We start from the raw sequence: 15,172 nt of genomic DNA on the forward strand, positions 1-15,172 counted from the left end.
ACACACACACATATATATATATATATATATATATATGTATATATCTTTGTGTATTTATACTAATATTTCTGAAATTAGAGGTCTGAAATGGAGTTTCTTGTGCCTTTTGATTTGAACTATGCAGGTTTTGATTAAGCAACTTGTCATGACCTTGACTTTATTTGGGTCTTGACTACAATGGATTTAAGCTTTTAAAAAATTATTTTTTTCCCCCCCAACTTATGAGAGAAAGTATGGAGGTAGTAGAAGTGAGCCATCTGGGCTGGGTAGGCTCAGGAAACAAGTTACAGAAACAAAAGAAGGTCTCTTGGAACTTAAGGGAGGGAAAGGCAAAGGTGATGCAGCGGTGGGGAGGGTGGGGGGGAAAGGAGGAGAAAGGGGTGGGCATGATCTCAAGAGGGAGGGCACCTAACAGAATTTTAAAAAGCATATCCTTCATAAATAGGTAGTTGAAGCACTGGAAGGGCCTCTTATATTTAAATAAGGGTTAGTACTTTTTCAAATCTACCTTTTTAATATGAAAGGCCAACATTAGAGGAGCATTCATGTTTTTGAGAATCTGTTCTCACCTCATATTATTTCTCTTAGAATGTATCATCTCTTACTATAGCCATCATTAAATAAATGTCTCTTTAAATAAGGAAACACTTCAAGTTGAAGAAGATGATAGACCTGAGTTACCATGGTGGAAATGTAAGAAGTGGGCTTTACATATTTTAGCACGGCTTTTTGAAAGGTAAGCTCCCAGATACATGATGATTTATTTTTTCAGGCTTTTGGTTTTATAAGTGTTGATATAAAGCATTATAAAGAAACAATCAACATTTTAATGTTCTTTTAGATATGGAAGCCCTGGCAATGTTTCCAAGGAGTATAATGAATTTGCTGAAGTATTTCTGAAAGCTTTTGCTGTTGGTGTCCAGCAAGTAAGTCTAAGATAATTTTTCTAAGTAGAAACATGTCATTATTAGATTAATTTCAGTCATGCTTTTTAAAAAATATATATTTTATTAATTTTTTACAGAGAGGAAGGGAGAGGGATAGATAGAAACATCGATGAGAGAGAAACATCGATCAGCTGCCTCCTGCACACCTCCCACTGGGGATGTGCCCGCAACCAAGGTACATGCCCTTGACCGGAATCGAACCTGGGATCTTTCAGTCCGTAGGCTGACGCTCTATCCACTGAGACAAACCGGCTAGGGCCATGCTTATTTTCTTAGAAAATAAAATAAAATTATAAAGCTCTGGCCAATGTGGCTCAGTTGATTGGAGCGTTGTCCCATGCACCGAAGGGTTGAAGGTTTAATTCCTGGTCAGGGCATGTATGGGAGGGAACCAATCAGTATCTCACATTGATGTTTCACTCTCCCCCTCTCCCTTCCTCTCTATCTAAAATCAATTAAAAAGCAAAAACAAAAAACATGTCCTGGTGTAAGGCTTTAATAAAGAGTAAAAATGCCCTAGCTGGTTTGGCTTAGTGGATAGAGCATCAGCATTCGGACTGAAGGGTCCTGGGTTTGATTCCGGTCAAGAGCACATGCCTGGGTTGTGGCTCGATCCCCAGTGTGGGGCATGCAAGAGGCTGCCTATCAATGATTCTCTCTCATCATTGATGTTTCTGTATCTCTCCCCTTCTCCCTTCCTCTCTGAAATCAATGAAAATATATTTTTTTAAAAAGAGTAAAAACAGCCCTAGCTGGTTTGGCTCACTGGATAGAGCGTTGGCCTGGGGACTGAAGGGTCCCAGGTTCGATTCCCGTCAAGGGCATGTACCTTGGTTGCAGGCACGTTGCAGGCACCCCAGTAGGGGGTGTGCAGGAGGCAGCTGATCGATGCTTCTCTCTCATCGATGTTTCTAACTCTCTATCCCTCTCCCTTCTTCTCTGTAAAAAATCAATAAAATTATATAAAAAAAAGAGTAAAAACAATAATAAAATGATAAACCTATTAACTTTTTTTTGTTGTTTTGTTAATCCTCACCCAAGGATGTATTTTCCATTGGTTTTTTAGAGAAAGTGGAAAGGAAGGGGGGAGCGAGTGAAAAAAACATCGATGTAAGAGAGACCCTTTGATTAGTTGCCTTGCATGAGTCCCAACCAGGGCTAGGGATCAAAACTGCAACCACGGTGCATGCCCTGGACCGGAATTGAACCCGATCCCTTTAGTTGCGGGCCAGTGCTCTCTCCACTGAGCCAAACCGGCTAGGACCCAAAGGTGTAGTTTCTTTTTCTATACTTTTAGATGTTTGAGAGAGAGAGAAGAGAGAGAAACATCAATGATAAAAGAGAATCATTGATCGGCTGCCTCCTGCATCCCTCACACTGGGGATCGAGCCTGCAACCCAGGCATATGCCCTGACCAGGAATTGAACCGTGACCTCCTGGTTCATAGGTCGATGCTCTACCACTGAGCCATGCTGGCTGGGCTGTTTTGTTCATTTTTTGAGAAAAAAGAAATATGCCATACACTCAGTCTAAATAACCATATTTGGTTTATAAGTTTTTCTTTCAAGTATATGATAGTATTTGATGGAAGAAGCTACAATTTCAGCTTTTCTTCTAACAATTTTTCTTCGGTATATAGCGGAAGTGCTGTATGTATATTTCCCATTTAGTGATATTAATATTTCTTGTTAAAGGACATTCTTAAGGAAAGCTTGTTCTGTAGTTATATGGCTGTAAAGAATATGATGACTGCTAATGCACTTCAGTGCCACTTCCTTTATTCATGTTAGGTACAGAAAGTTTTGCTGCCAATACTTTTGTACCATCCATGCCTTTTTTCCACAGTAAAAAAGGCATATAATGATTTAGCTTTTTAAAGAAATCCTCACTCAAGAATATGTTTTCCATTGATTCTCAAATGTAGTGGAAGAGAAGGAGGAGGAGGTGGGGGAAGGGAGAAACATTGACTTGAGAGTGACACAAAAATTAGTTGCCTCTCACACGGACCCCAAAGTGGGAGGAGGATTGAACCTGAGACCCTTGGGTCTGCAGGCCAGTGCTCCAACTACTGAGCCAAATCAATCAGAGCTTGCATTCTTACCCTTTGAAAGGTTTGTGACCCAGATTTTGACAATTGCTTTTCTGAAGTGTGAAGTAGAATAAAAACTATTGCCAGAAATTAAATAGGTAGGTGATTAGTTTGGTTAAGATTTTTCTAGAGGGTGATTTTAACAATATAGGGATGTTTCAGAATATTGTGGTATGTTCAATAAGTAGCATATGGTTTTCTCTTCTTTTTATATTTAATCAGAAACTAGTCCTTTGACATAGTATTACTTCAGTTTGTTTATTTAAATGCCTATAAATGTGGTTCTCCAATATATAATTTAAAAGATTGTTTTATTCACCTTGGCCGGTGTGGCTCAGTTGTTTGGAGCATTATCCCATACACCAAAAAGTGGCAGGTTTGATTCTTGGTCAGGGCACATACCCAGGTTGCTTGTTCAGTTAAAAAAATAAAATAAGAATTACTTTCTTCTTTAAATTATATGCTTACTAGAGGCCTGGTGCACAAAATTCATGCAGGGGGTGGAGGGGCTGCAGGATGTCCCTCACCCAGCCTGCACCCTCTCCAATCTGAGACCCCTCGGGAGGATGTCTGACTGCCAATTTAGGCCCGATCTCATAGAGGGATCGGACCTAAACTGGCAGTCAAACATCCCTCTCACAATCAGGGACTGCTGGCTCCTAACCGCTCGCCTGCCTGATTGCCCCTAACCACTTCTGCCTACCAGCCTGATCACCCCCTAACCGCTCCTCTGCCAGCCTGATTAACACCTAACTGCTCTCCTGCCGGCCTGATCTTGCCCTCACTGCCCTTCCCTGCTGGCCTAATCTCACCCCCAATTGACTTCCTCTGCCGGCCTGATCTCGCCTCCAACCGCCCACCCCTGCAGGCCTGATCTCACACCCCAACCACCCTCACCCGCAGGCCTGATCTCAACCCCCAACTGCTCTCACCTGCAGGTCTGATCTCACCCCCCAAGTGCCCTCCTCTGCTGGCCTATTTGGTTCTGATTGGTTGGTTTCTATGCCAGTCAGCGCCAAAAGCTCCGCCTCTTAGGCAGCCATTGGCTCCTAATTTGGTTCTGGATTTGGTTCTGTTTGGTGAGTTTCTATCCCAGTCAGCATCTCTGGGCCTATCAAGGGGGCCTGATCAGAAAGGCACGGCTGCTGGAGAGAAGAGCGAGGCAAGTGCTGATTAACAGCTACCACAAAGGCTATGGATCAGACCCTGCTTCTCTCTTCAGGCCTCTCTCCGGGCCTGATTCGTAGCACCCTCAGCAATCAGTGCTGGGTCACCGAGCCTGCAGCCCTAGCAGTCAGTGCTGGGTCGCCACGGCAACTCAGCGCTGACTGCAGAACTGACTTCTGGTTGGTCTAGAGTCTCTAGCCTCTGGTTGTGAGGGACCCAGGGTTTTTATATAGTAGGATGATTTTGTGATGGTTACCTGGATATTAAGGTAAGTGTCAGGTGTTTTTGCTGTCTTGTAAGTTGTTAATTTTCTATTTAAATTTTGTTTTTTGTTAAAAGGTTTTATTGAAGGTATTATATCAGTACAAGGAGAAGCAATATATGGCTCCTCGAGTTTTGCAACAGACGTTAAATTATATTAATCAAGGAGTTTCTCATGCTCTCACCTGGAAGAACCTGAAGCCTCATATACAAGTAATAATTTTCTATCTGAAATATTTTCTAGAAAATATAATGGAAATAACATTAATTACCATAAAGGTTTAACATGCATTTTTTTGTTGACTTGTGTTGCTTATTGTAATTCTGGTCATTGTTTTTAGAGTAGATTAGGAAAACGAGAAAAAACACCTTGCATAAATTTATAAAAGGAATTTTGTTAATATTCATATAAATATTATGAATATTATATTTAAAACTGTTCATCTAAAACTGTTCTTACTGTTGGATTATGATTAGTTAATATTTTTTATATGTAATTTGGAACAAGCAAAGGACTATTTTGCCAGGTTAATTGTGAGGATAATTGGCTTACGTATTTTTTATTTTTATTTTTTTAATTGTTTTATTGCTTAAAGTATTGCAAAGAGTATTACATATGTCTCCTTTTTTTCCCGCCCTTAACAATCCCCCGGCCTCCCCTACCACCCAGTGTCTTATGTCCATTGGTTATGCTTATATGCATGCATACAAGTCCTTCGGTTGATCTCTTACACAACACCCCTCCGGGCCGTCAACCCTCCCTGGCTTTCCCGCTGTAGTTTGACAGTCTGTTCAAGGCAGCTCTGCCTCTATATATATTTTTGTTCATGAGTTTATAATGGTTTTTATTATCCATGAGTGAGTGAGATCATGTGGCGTTTTTCCTTCATTGACTGGATTATTTCACTTAGCAAAATGCTCTCCAGTTCCATCCATGCTGTTGCAAATGGTAAGAGTTCCTTCTTTTTTACAGCAGCATAGTATTCCATCGTGTAGATGTACCACAGTTTTCTAATCCATTCATCTACTGATGGGCACTTAGGCTGTTTCCAAATCTTAGCTATGGTGAATTGTGCTGCTATGAACATAGGGGTGCATATATCCTTTCTGATTGGTGTTTTTGGTTTCTTGGGATATATTCCTAGAAGTGGGATCACAGGGTCAAATGGGAGTTCCATTTCCAGTTTTTTGAGGAAACTCCATACTGTCTTCCATAGTGGCTGCACCAGTCTGCATTCCCACCAGCAGTGCACAAGTGTTCCTTTTTCTCCACATCCTCTCCAGCACTTGTCGTTTGTTGATTTGTTGATGATAGCCATTCTGACAGGTGTGAGATGGTACCTCATTGTTGTTTTGATTTGCATCTCTCGGATGATTAGCGACTTTGAGCATGTTTTCATATGTCTCTTGGCTTTCTGAATGTCCTCTTTTGAAAGGTGTCTATTTAGGTCCTTTGCCCATTTTTTGATTGGATTGTTTATCTTCCTTTTGTTAAGTTGTATGAGTTCCCTATAAATGTTGGAGATTAGGCCCTTATCAGATATAATGTTGGCAAATATGTTCTCCCATGTAGTGGGCTTTCTTGTTGTTTTGTTGATGGTTTCTTTTGCTGTGCAGAAACTTTTTATTTTGATGTAGTCCCATTTGTTTATTTTCTCTTTAGTTTCCAATGCCCTAGGATCTGTATCGGTGAAGAAATTGCTTCGGCATATGTCTGAGATTTTGTTGCCTTTGGATTCTTCTAGTATTTTTATGGTTTCCTGTCGTATATTTAAGTCCTTTATCCATTTTGAGTTTATTTTTGTGTATGGTGTAAGTTGGTGGTCTAGTTTCATTTTCTTGCATGTATCTGTCCAATTTTCCCAGCACCATTTATTGAAGAGACTGTCTTGACTCCATTGTATGTTCTTGCCTCCTTTGTCAAATATTAATTGAGCGTATTGGTTGGGGCTGATTTCTGGGCTCTCTATTCTATTCCATTGATCTATATGTCTGTTCTTGTGCCAGTACCAGGCAGTTTTGAGAACAGTGGCTTTGTAATACAGCTTGATATCTGGTATTGAGATCCCACCTTCTTTGTTCTTTCTCAAGATCGCTGCAGCTATTCGGGGCCTTTTTTTATTCCAGGTGAATTTTTGGAGAGTTCGTTCTAGGTCTGTGAAATATGCCGTTGGTATTTTAATGGGAAGTGCATTGAATTTATAGATTGCTTTGGGTAGTGTGGACATTTTAATGATGTTGATTCTACCAATCCAAGAACATGGTATGTTCTTCCATCTGTTTATGTCTTCCTCTCTCTCTTTTTTCAACGTCCTGTAGTTTTCTGAGTGGAGGTCTTTTACCTCTTTAGTTAAGTTTATTCCTAGGTATCTTAATTTTTTTGGTGCGATGGTAAATGGGATTGTTTTTTTAGTCTCTCTTTCTGTTGGCTTATGTATTTTTATGAGTGATTTTTTTTGCTTTAGAACTGTAGGACTTCATGGACTAAAATTTAATGTTGTATTGTCTCAGAATACTTAATTGTTATCTATATTCATGTTTTATTTCATAATTACTTGTTGCATAGAAGGAAAAATATGTACGTTGATAGTTGATCTGAGAATGTAAAGTTTGATACTAAGCTTTTAAAAACACATGTTATAGATTATAGGGTTACTTTTTTTTATCACTTAACAGAAATTTGAAGGTTTAAATTTCAGTACTAAAGGTTGTTACTTTCTTTTTTTTTTTTTATTGCTTAAAGTATTACAAAGAAGTATTACATATGAACTTTCTTAACTTTTAAATTACAGGGCATTATCCAAGATGTTATTTTTCCATTGATGTGCTATACAGATGCTGATGAAGAACTTTGGCAAGAAGACCCTTATGAATATATACGCATGAAGTTTGGTAAGGAATTTTTACTTTTTTAAGAAATAAAATGTCAGTTAAGGTTGTATATAGTAAACCTAGGTGGTGTCAAGGCCTCTTACCTTTGGCACTAAAAAATCTTTGGTGTTTCAGTATAATCTATTCATTGGTTAGACCAGAGATTTTCAGCTTTTCTCATCTCATGGCACACATAACCTAATTACTAAAATTCTGTGGCACTCCTTAATATATATTTTTTACCGATCTGCCCAAAAAACAGCTATAATTTTGATTCATTTACACCAGATGCCTGTTGTTGTGTTGGCTACTATCATTTTTTTTATTTGACAATATAAGGGAAAAGAATTCGGGTATTTAATATTTTAAAAATTATTGCGGCACCGCGGTTACAAATAACTGCTTTAGACCTTTGAGAGGGGGGCTATGCATTAATTATGGCATTTGATAATTTTTAGCAGAGAAATACAGTAGTGTTAAATTATTAGATGTGCTTCTAGCACATTCCAAAACTATTAAAAATTCAAGATTATACCTTAACACTGAGTGTCTAAACCAGCGGTCGCCAACCAGTGGTCTGCAGACCACTGGTGGTCCATGAGGTCTGAAAAGTTTGCCACCGCTGGTCTAAACTATACTTTTGGATCCCATGTCAGTTAATCATATATGTGCAAATTGAGAAGATGTGTACTGGAAGCTAGGGTCACAGGAAGTCTCGATGGAACTAAAGATTGTAATTTGACTAATTTGAGTATTAGTCCTTCTTCCTAGCAAAATCTTATTTTTTTGTGTTGTGTTTTTTTTTATTGGCTTAAAATAACACATTAATTATCTGTTTCTGGGAGTCAGGAATCTGGGCATGGCTTAGAAGAATTCTCTGCTTCCAGATCTCTTATGAAGTTGCAATCAAAGAATCTTATGTACTATTAGTAGTTTGTATTTTTGTGACCCTATTGTGAATTCTCATAGTAGTAGTGTTTTGTATGAAAGAAAATAATCATTAGTATAAATTGATGGATTATTATCATTTATCTTGTACAGCAATGACATGGAATTAGGCTTTCACAAAATTATATTGGTAATTGGGTTCATTTTCAAGCTCACTGTGTCAAAATATAGCAAAATTTTAAGGTCCCCCACCCTCCTCTTGTGGGTTTTTGTTTTGTTTTGTTTTTACCAACATCATTTATAAATTATGTGGCAGTGTTTGTTGAAGAAATTGAAATTACTGTATTCTGTATTTAAATTTATTCTCTAGATGTGTTTGAAGATTTCATTTCTCCTACCACTGCTGCCCAGACACTTTTGTTTACTGCATGTAGTAAGAGGAAAGAGGTAGGTTATTGAATGTGTGGAATACTTTGCTTTTATGAATTTTAATATTTAAAGTTTGTTCAGATACACTGCTTTTTTTATTTTAATGTGTTTGGTTTTTTTAAATATGTTTAATTGGTTTTTAGAGAGGAAGGATGAGAGAGATAGAAACATCAATGATGAGAATCATTGATTGGCTGCCTCCTGCACCCTCCACACTGGGATTCAGCCAGCAACCCGAGCATGTGCCCTGACCGGAAATCAAACTGTGTGGCATTCTGGTTCATAGGTTTATGCTCAAACACTGAGCCATGCTGGCCGGGCCAAATATCCTGCTTTTAATGTTAGCTGTATGTAAGTCATTTTTGTCATTAATGTTTTTTAAGATTTTCTCTTTTTAATCTAGGTACTGCAAAAGACTATGGGATTTTGCTACCAGATTCTTACAGAACCAAATGCTGATCCTCGAAAAAAAGATGGAGCCCTGCATATGATTGGCTCTTTAGCTGAAATACTTCTAAAGGTATTTCTTTTTGTGGGTGTGCACAGGGTTTAATAACAGTTTTATTGAGATACAATTCACATACCATAAAATTGTCCCATTTAAAGTTTACAGTTCAGTGGTTTTTCTTATATTCGCAGAATTCCAAAAAGGAATCTTATTAGCAGTTACTCTCCATTTTCTCTGAGACCTCCCAACCCTAAGATACGGCTAACCTATTTTATGTCTTCTCTATGAATTTTGCCTACTCTGGACATTCATGTAAATGGAGTGATTCAACATTTGGTCCTTTATGAGTGGCTTTTTAAACTTAGCATGAATATTTTCAAAGTTCATATTGTGACAGGTCACAGTATTTCTGTTCCTTTTTATTGCCAAATAATATCCCAGGAGTTGTATTGACATACCCCATTTTACTTACTTGCTTATCGTTTGATGTACCTTTATATTGTTTCCACTTTTGACTGAACAATGGAGCTATAAACATTTGTGTACTCATTTGTGTGTGTGTGTGTGTGTGTGTGTGTATACATTTGTGTGTGGACGTATGTTTTTATTTCATTTGGGTAATACAAACCTAGAAGTCAAATTGCAGGTCATATTTTGAGAAATTACCACTTTTCCAAAGTGTCTGGCTATATCATTTTGTATTTTCACCAGCAGTGTATGAGGTTCCCAGTTGCTAAGTCCTCACCAATACTTATTATCTGTCCTTTTTGTTTATAGCCATCCCAGTTGGTGTCTGATGTTTTCTTATTATGCTTTTAATTTACATTACCCTGATGGCTAATTTATAATAATAAAAGCGTAACATGCTAACTGGACCGACCGTCCTTGGGATGAAGCTGGGGCTGATTCTGCGAGGGCTGGGGCTCGGCCCTTGGAGCCCCTTGCACGAATTTTGTGCATCGAGACTCTAGTGAATGGTAATTGAGAATCTTTAAATATATTTTTATTGATTTCAGAGAGGAAGGGAGAGAGAGAGAGAGATAGAAATATCAATGATGAGAGAGAATCATTGATTGGCTGCTTCCTGCATACTTCACATTGGGGATCGAGCCTGCAACCCGAGCATGTGCCCTTGACCAGAATAGAACCCAGGACCCTTCAGTCCACATGCTGACGCTCTATCCACTGAACCAAACCAGCTAGGGCATAATTGAAAATCTTGCTTACTGGCCATTGTATATCTTTGGAGAAATGTCTATGTAAATATTTTGTCTGATTTTAATTAGGTTGTTGTTGAATTGTAGAGTTCTCTACCTTTTTCATATATGTGATTTGTAAATATTTTCTGCCGTTTTGTGGGTTACCTTTTTCACTTTCTTGATGGTTTCCTTTGAAGTATATATTTTAATATGATTTTCAAATGATGTCCAGTTTATATTTTCTTTTGTTGCATGAGCTAAAAGTACTTCTTTTAATGTGAGGTTTTTTGGTTTTTTTATTGTTGCAAGATAATTGTAAAGTAGTGGGCTTTTTTCTTCTCAATTAATTGACCTTTAAGGAAATTTATATACATAAATGCATTTGCAGTCGAGGAACATCATGCTTCTGTGACAAGTTTTTTAGGAATGAATGAATGACTGGATTAGATTTATCTTTAGAATCCTCAACTTAATTGTACACATTATGTCTGACTTCTTCATAAATATGATCTGAAATTTGTTTTCATTTTAAAGTTAATAAATGACACCTATTCAAATTTTAAGTAAATACTTGGTCACAGTACACCCAACTCCTAGTAGCCTTGTTCCATATGGTGCTATATTGAATTGGTTACCGTTAATTTGTGAGTATATTTGTATATCTTTCAGCTTTACTATACCTGTCCAGACATCCTTCTTTTAGTTCATAAAGTAATTATTTGTATAAAAGGCTGAATTCTCGGATCAGATTTTTTGTTTTTACTTTATTATTAAACCAGAGGCCCGGTGCATGAGATTTGTGCATGGGTAGGGTCCCTAAGCCTGGTTGGTGATCAGAGGCAATCTTTGGGGCGACTGGCGGGGTGATCGGGAAACCCCCACTGGCACCCGCCTTGGCTGGCCTGGGGCTTGTGGGCTGGGGCAGCTCCTGCATTGAGCATCTACCCCCTGGTGGTCAGTGCACATCATATGACCGTTTGTTCTGCTGTTCAATTGATTTGCATATTAGGCTTTTATTATATACTAGTGGCCCAGTGCATGGAGGGGGAGGGGGTTCCCTCAGCCCATCCTGCACCCTCTCGCAATCTGGAACCACTGGCTCCTAACTGCTTACCTGTCTGCCTGCCTGATCACCCCTAACTGTCTCTGATTGCCCCTAACCCCTCTGCTTGCCTGCCTGATTGCCCCTAACCTCTCTGCCTGCCTGCCTGATCACCCCTAACTGCCTCTGCCGGCCTGATCTCACCCCCAACTGCCTCTGACTGCCTGATCACCCCTAACTGACCTCCCCTGCCAGCCTGATCTCAGCCCCAAGTGCCCTCCCCTGCTGGCCTGATCTCACCCCTAATGGCCCTCCCCTGCTGGCCTAATCTCGCCCCCAATGGCCCTACCCTGCCGACCTGATCTTACCCCCAACTGCCCTCCCCTGCTGGCCTGATTGCCCCTAACTGCCTCTGCCTGGGCCCCCACCACCATGGCTTTGTCCAGAAGGAAGTCAGACGTCCCGAAGATGGCTGGTCGACCTGGTCTAATTAGCATATTACACTTTTCTTAGTATAGATAGATTATATACGATAGGATTGCTTAAATGGTGGTGGGGTGGCGGAAGCCTTTTTTAGCAGGAGGAGATGCTCTTGGCAGACAAAAACACATAATCCCTATATCTGGACTGATAGCCAGCCATATACACTCTACTGCCAAACCGGTCATTAAAATTTGAACCGCTTTCTTACACCTTATACCAAACAGCTGTTGCCCTTAAAACCCCTCCTCAACCCCCACCTTAGGTTCTGTCTTTGTAGTTCACCCAGATTAGGTTCTGATTGTTCGGTTTCTATGCCAGTCAGCGTCAAAAGATCTGCCTCCTAGGCAGCCATTGGCTTCTCACACTTCACCCAGGTTTGGTTCTGACTGGTTGGTTTCTATGCCATTCAGGGTCTCCAGGCCTATCTCTGGGCCTGATCAAGAAGGTGGGACTGATCAGCAGCCCCCCTGCAGAGGCCAGCGTAACAGAGGCTCGGCTGCTGGCGAAGCCCAGAGAGAAAGAGAGAGGCAATGGCTGACCAACAGCTGCCACTGAGGCTGCAGATGAGACCCTGCCTCTCTCTCTGCAGGCCTGATCTGCAGCCCCCTTTGCAGTCAGTGCTGGGTCGCTGTGCTGGCACCAGCTGCAGTCAGTGCTGGGTTGCTGTGCTGGCACCAGCTGCAGTCCGTGCTGGGTCGCCACTGCAACCCAGCACTGACTTCCAATGTTCAGTTGAGCCTTTGGTTGTTGTGTTACGGACCCTGGCTCTTTATATATATAGATAGGATAATTATCTACAGATCCGTTTCACATTTTATAAGATTTCCCACTAATGTCTTTTGAGTCCATGATTCATTCCAGGATCCCACATTGCATTTAGTTCTCATGTCTCATTAGTCTTCTTAGGTTTATTAGTATTTATCAGTTTTTAATATTAATTTAATATGCAATTCAATGAACTCTTCTTTAAAACATCTTACTCTTTAGAAAATACAAATATCTTTTTAGATATTCAGATTATTACCTTGAAAGCAGGATGTTTCTCAGTGTATGTTATGTTCATTTAGAACCTTTGCAGGGATTTTAAAAAATTATAATAGTTTTATAAGAAAAAAGTTTTATAAGGTAAGGAATAAAATTAACCACACACCATTACTCAAACACCATTGCTGCTAAGACTTGTTGCAATTGCTTTCTTTAAACAAATAATACAAAAAGGTTAAAAAACGTATTCTGTGTGTTTTTTATGGTAAAGTTTGAAAATAAGAAAATTGGATGTGGGTTTTGGGTTCAAAGAACCAGAGTAAATATATGTTTTAACATCAATAGTCATTTTTAACACTGGGTGTATCTATTAGGCATTTGAGATTATTATATTTGGAACTCTTTAAAAATAATTTTTGTTTATATTTACAGAAAAAAATATATAAAGATCAGATGGAATACATGTTGCAGAATCATGTATTCCCTCTCTTCAGCAGTGAACTAGGCTACATGAGAGCAAGAGTAAGTTTTAATGCTGTATTAATTTATATAGTTATGTCTTATAATGCTTATAATGAATGACTGCCTATGTGGACTTTTAAATGAAAACTTTTTAATGTTCATTTTAAAAGCCATATTTTATATTTTAACCTCTGTATTATGTAAATTTTTTTTCTTTCTGCTTTTATTTTTTATTTATTTTATGCTGAATTTACTCTTGGACCATGAGTTTTTGTTTCTTCAGTTTCTTCTGGGATATTTTTTCTTCTGTGCAAACTCCTCTTCTGGTTTGGGAACAATCTGCTCTTTTTCTGTGAGGATCACTCTATGTGGCAGGGAGAGCTCATGTATGGGTTAAGCCACCCATGAGCTCTGTAAGTTCTACACCGCATCTTGGAGCTTTGTTCACCTGGATGTGCTCAATGACCAGAGAATCCGCATCTAAACCCTTAAATTCAGCATTGCTCTCTGCATTTGTAAGCATGTGCAACAAAAATTCAGCCTTTTTTTTGGGCCACCAACCCTGTGTCCAGCCCCCCTGTTTTGCCTGGGTACACCTACCAATTCTACCATTGTAATGATGGAATGGTACACACTGTTTCTTTAAAATGACATCCTTCAGATATTTGGTGGCTTTCAAATATACATACCTTTGATGGCCTGGGCGGTTTCATGAGTGTTCTTAAAGTGAACACAGATTTGAGCCTCTTGATTTGCATGATATTGTGGGGTTTTCTGATTTAAGTGATGAGCGAACCATTTTCAGAGGTCACCTTTGGCCGCTTTGGGGAAGAGCTTATATAAATGGCTGATGTAATGTGTGCATAGTTTTCATCTGTGTCTGATAGCAGTGTCTGTCTGTGTTTTGCATTCAGATCTTGCTATCCACACAAACATCATGCAGCCAAAGAGTAAGTTGGGATCATAGTACTGGTCTAGTGTTGTCTCATTGGACATAATTTACCACTGGCCAGCCTCCAAATTCCCATACAGAACTTTGGGAATAGAGATACTGTATAGCTTTTGGAAATTTAAGATTTCTACAATAACTCACTGCATTTTTTTTTAAAGGCTTGCTGGGTCCTTCACTATTTTTGTGAAGTTAAGTTCAAAAGTGACCAGAACCTGAAAACAGCCTTAGAGCTGACACGAACATGTCTAATTGATGATAGGGAAATGCCTGTGAAAGTGGAAGCTGCCATTGCACTTCAAGTGTTAATCAGCAATCAAGAAAAAGGTAAAGGGTTTATATCTCAAATAATGCAGCATTCCCCCTCCCCCCCCCCTCCTTCCATAACTGCACAAGGCACATAGATACTTGACACATAATCTTTTTTTTATTTTTTTAAAATATATTTTATTGATTTTTTACAGAGAAAAAGGGAGAGGGATAGAGAGTTAGAAACATCGATCAGCTGCCTCCTACACACCCCTCACTGGGGATGTGCCCGCAACCAAGGTACATGCCCTTGACCGGAATCAAACCTGGGACCCTTGAGTCCGCAGGCTGACGCTCTATCCATTGAGCCAAACCGGTTAGGGCTAATCTTTCTTTTATGTGAAAGTATGTCTTTTTTACCATTTGGTGCATGTTGTATCAGGTTTTTATCCTAAATTTTTTTTTTCTTTTTCCAACTTTTACAGCTAAAGAATACATCACACCATTCATCAGACCTGTAATGCAAGCTCTTCTTCATATTATAAGAGAAACAGAAAATGATGATCTTACAAATGTAATTCAGAAAATGATCTGCGAGTATAGTGAAGAAGTTACTCCTATTGCAGTAGAAATGACACAGCATTTGGTATGTTATTTGAACCAATCATTCATGCATTACTTATCTTATAGAAAGCATTTTCACA

At 39.2% G+C, this 15,172-nt stretch overlaps 1 protein-coding gene across 4 annotated transcripts in view; it reads left to right on the forward strand.

Annotated features, from left to right (window-relative positions):
* Window positions 1-15,172, forward strand: part of IPO7 (importin 7) — a 70,996-nt gene that overhangs the window by 35,930 nt on the left and 19,894 nt on the right. For all 4 annotated transcript variants that reach the window (XM_014545855.1, XM_005873958.2, XM_014545854.1 and 1 more), the window contains 9 exons: window positions 642-736; window positions 842-926; window positions 4,543-4,677; window positions 7,257-7,356; window positions 8,594-8,670; window positions 9,056-9,172; window positions 13,241-13,330; window positions 14,381-14,546; window positions 14,954-15,114. In XM_014545855.1, coding sequence (XP_014401341.1) covers window positions 642-736; window positions 842-926; window positions 4,543-4,677; window positions 7,257-7,356; window positions 8,594-8,670; window positions 9,056-9,172; window positions 13,241-13,330; window positions 14,381-14,546; window positions 14,954-15,114 — 1,026 coding nt within the window. The remainder of the gene's footprint in view (window positions 1-641; window positions 737-841; window positions 927-4,542; window positions 4,678-7,256; window positions 7,357-8,593; window positions 8,671-9,055; window positions 9,173-13,240; window positions 13,331-14,380; window positions 14,547-14,953; window positions 15,115-15,172) is intronic.

Source organism: Myotis brandtii, unplaced genomic scaffold, assembly GCF_000412655.1.
Source record: "Myotis brandtii unplaced genomic scaffold, ASM41265v1 scaffold422, whole genome shotgun sequence".
Classification (NCBI taxonomy): Eukaryota; Metazoa; Chordata; class Mammalia; order Chiroptera; family Vespertilionidae; genus Myotis; species Myotis brandtii.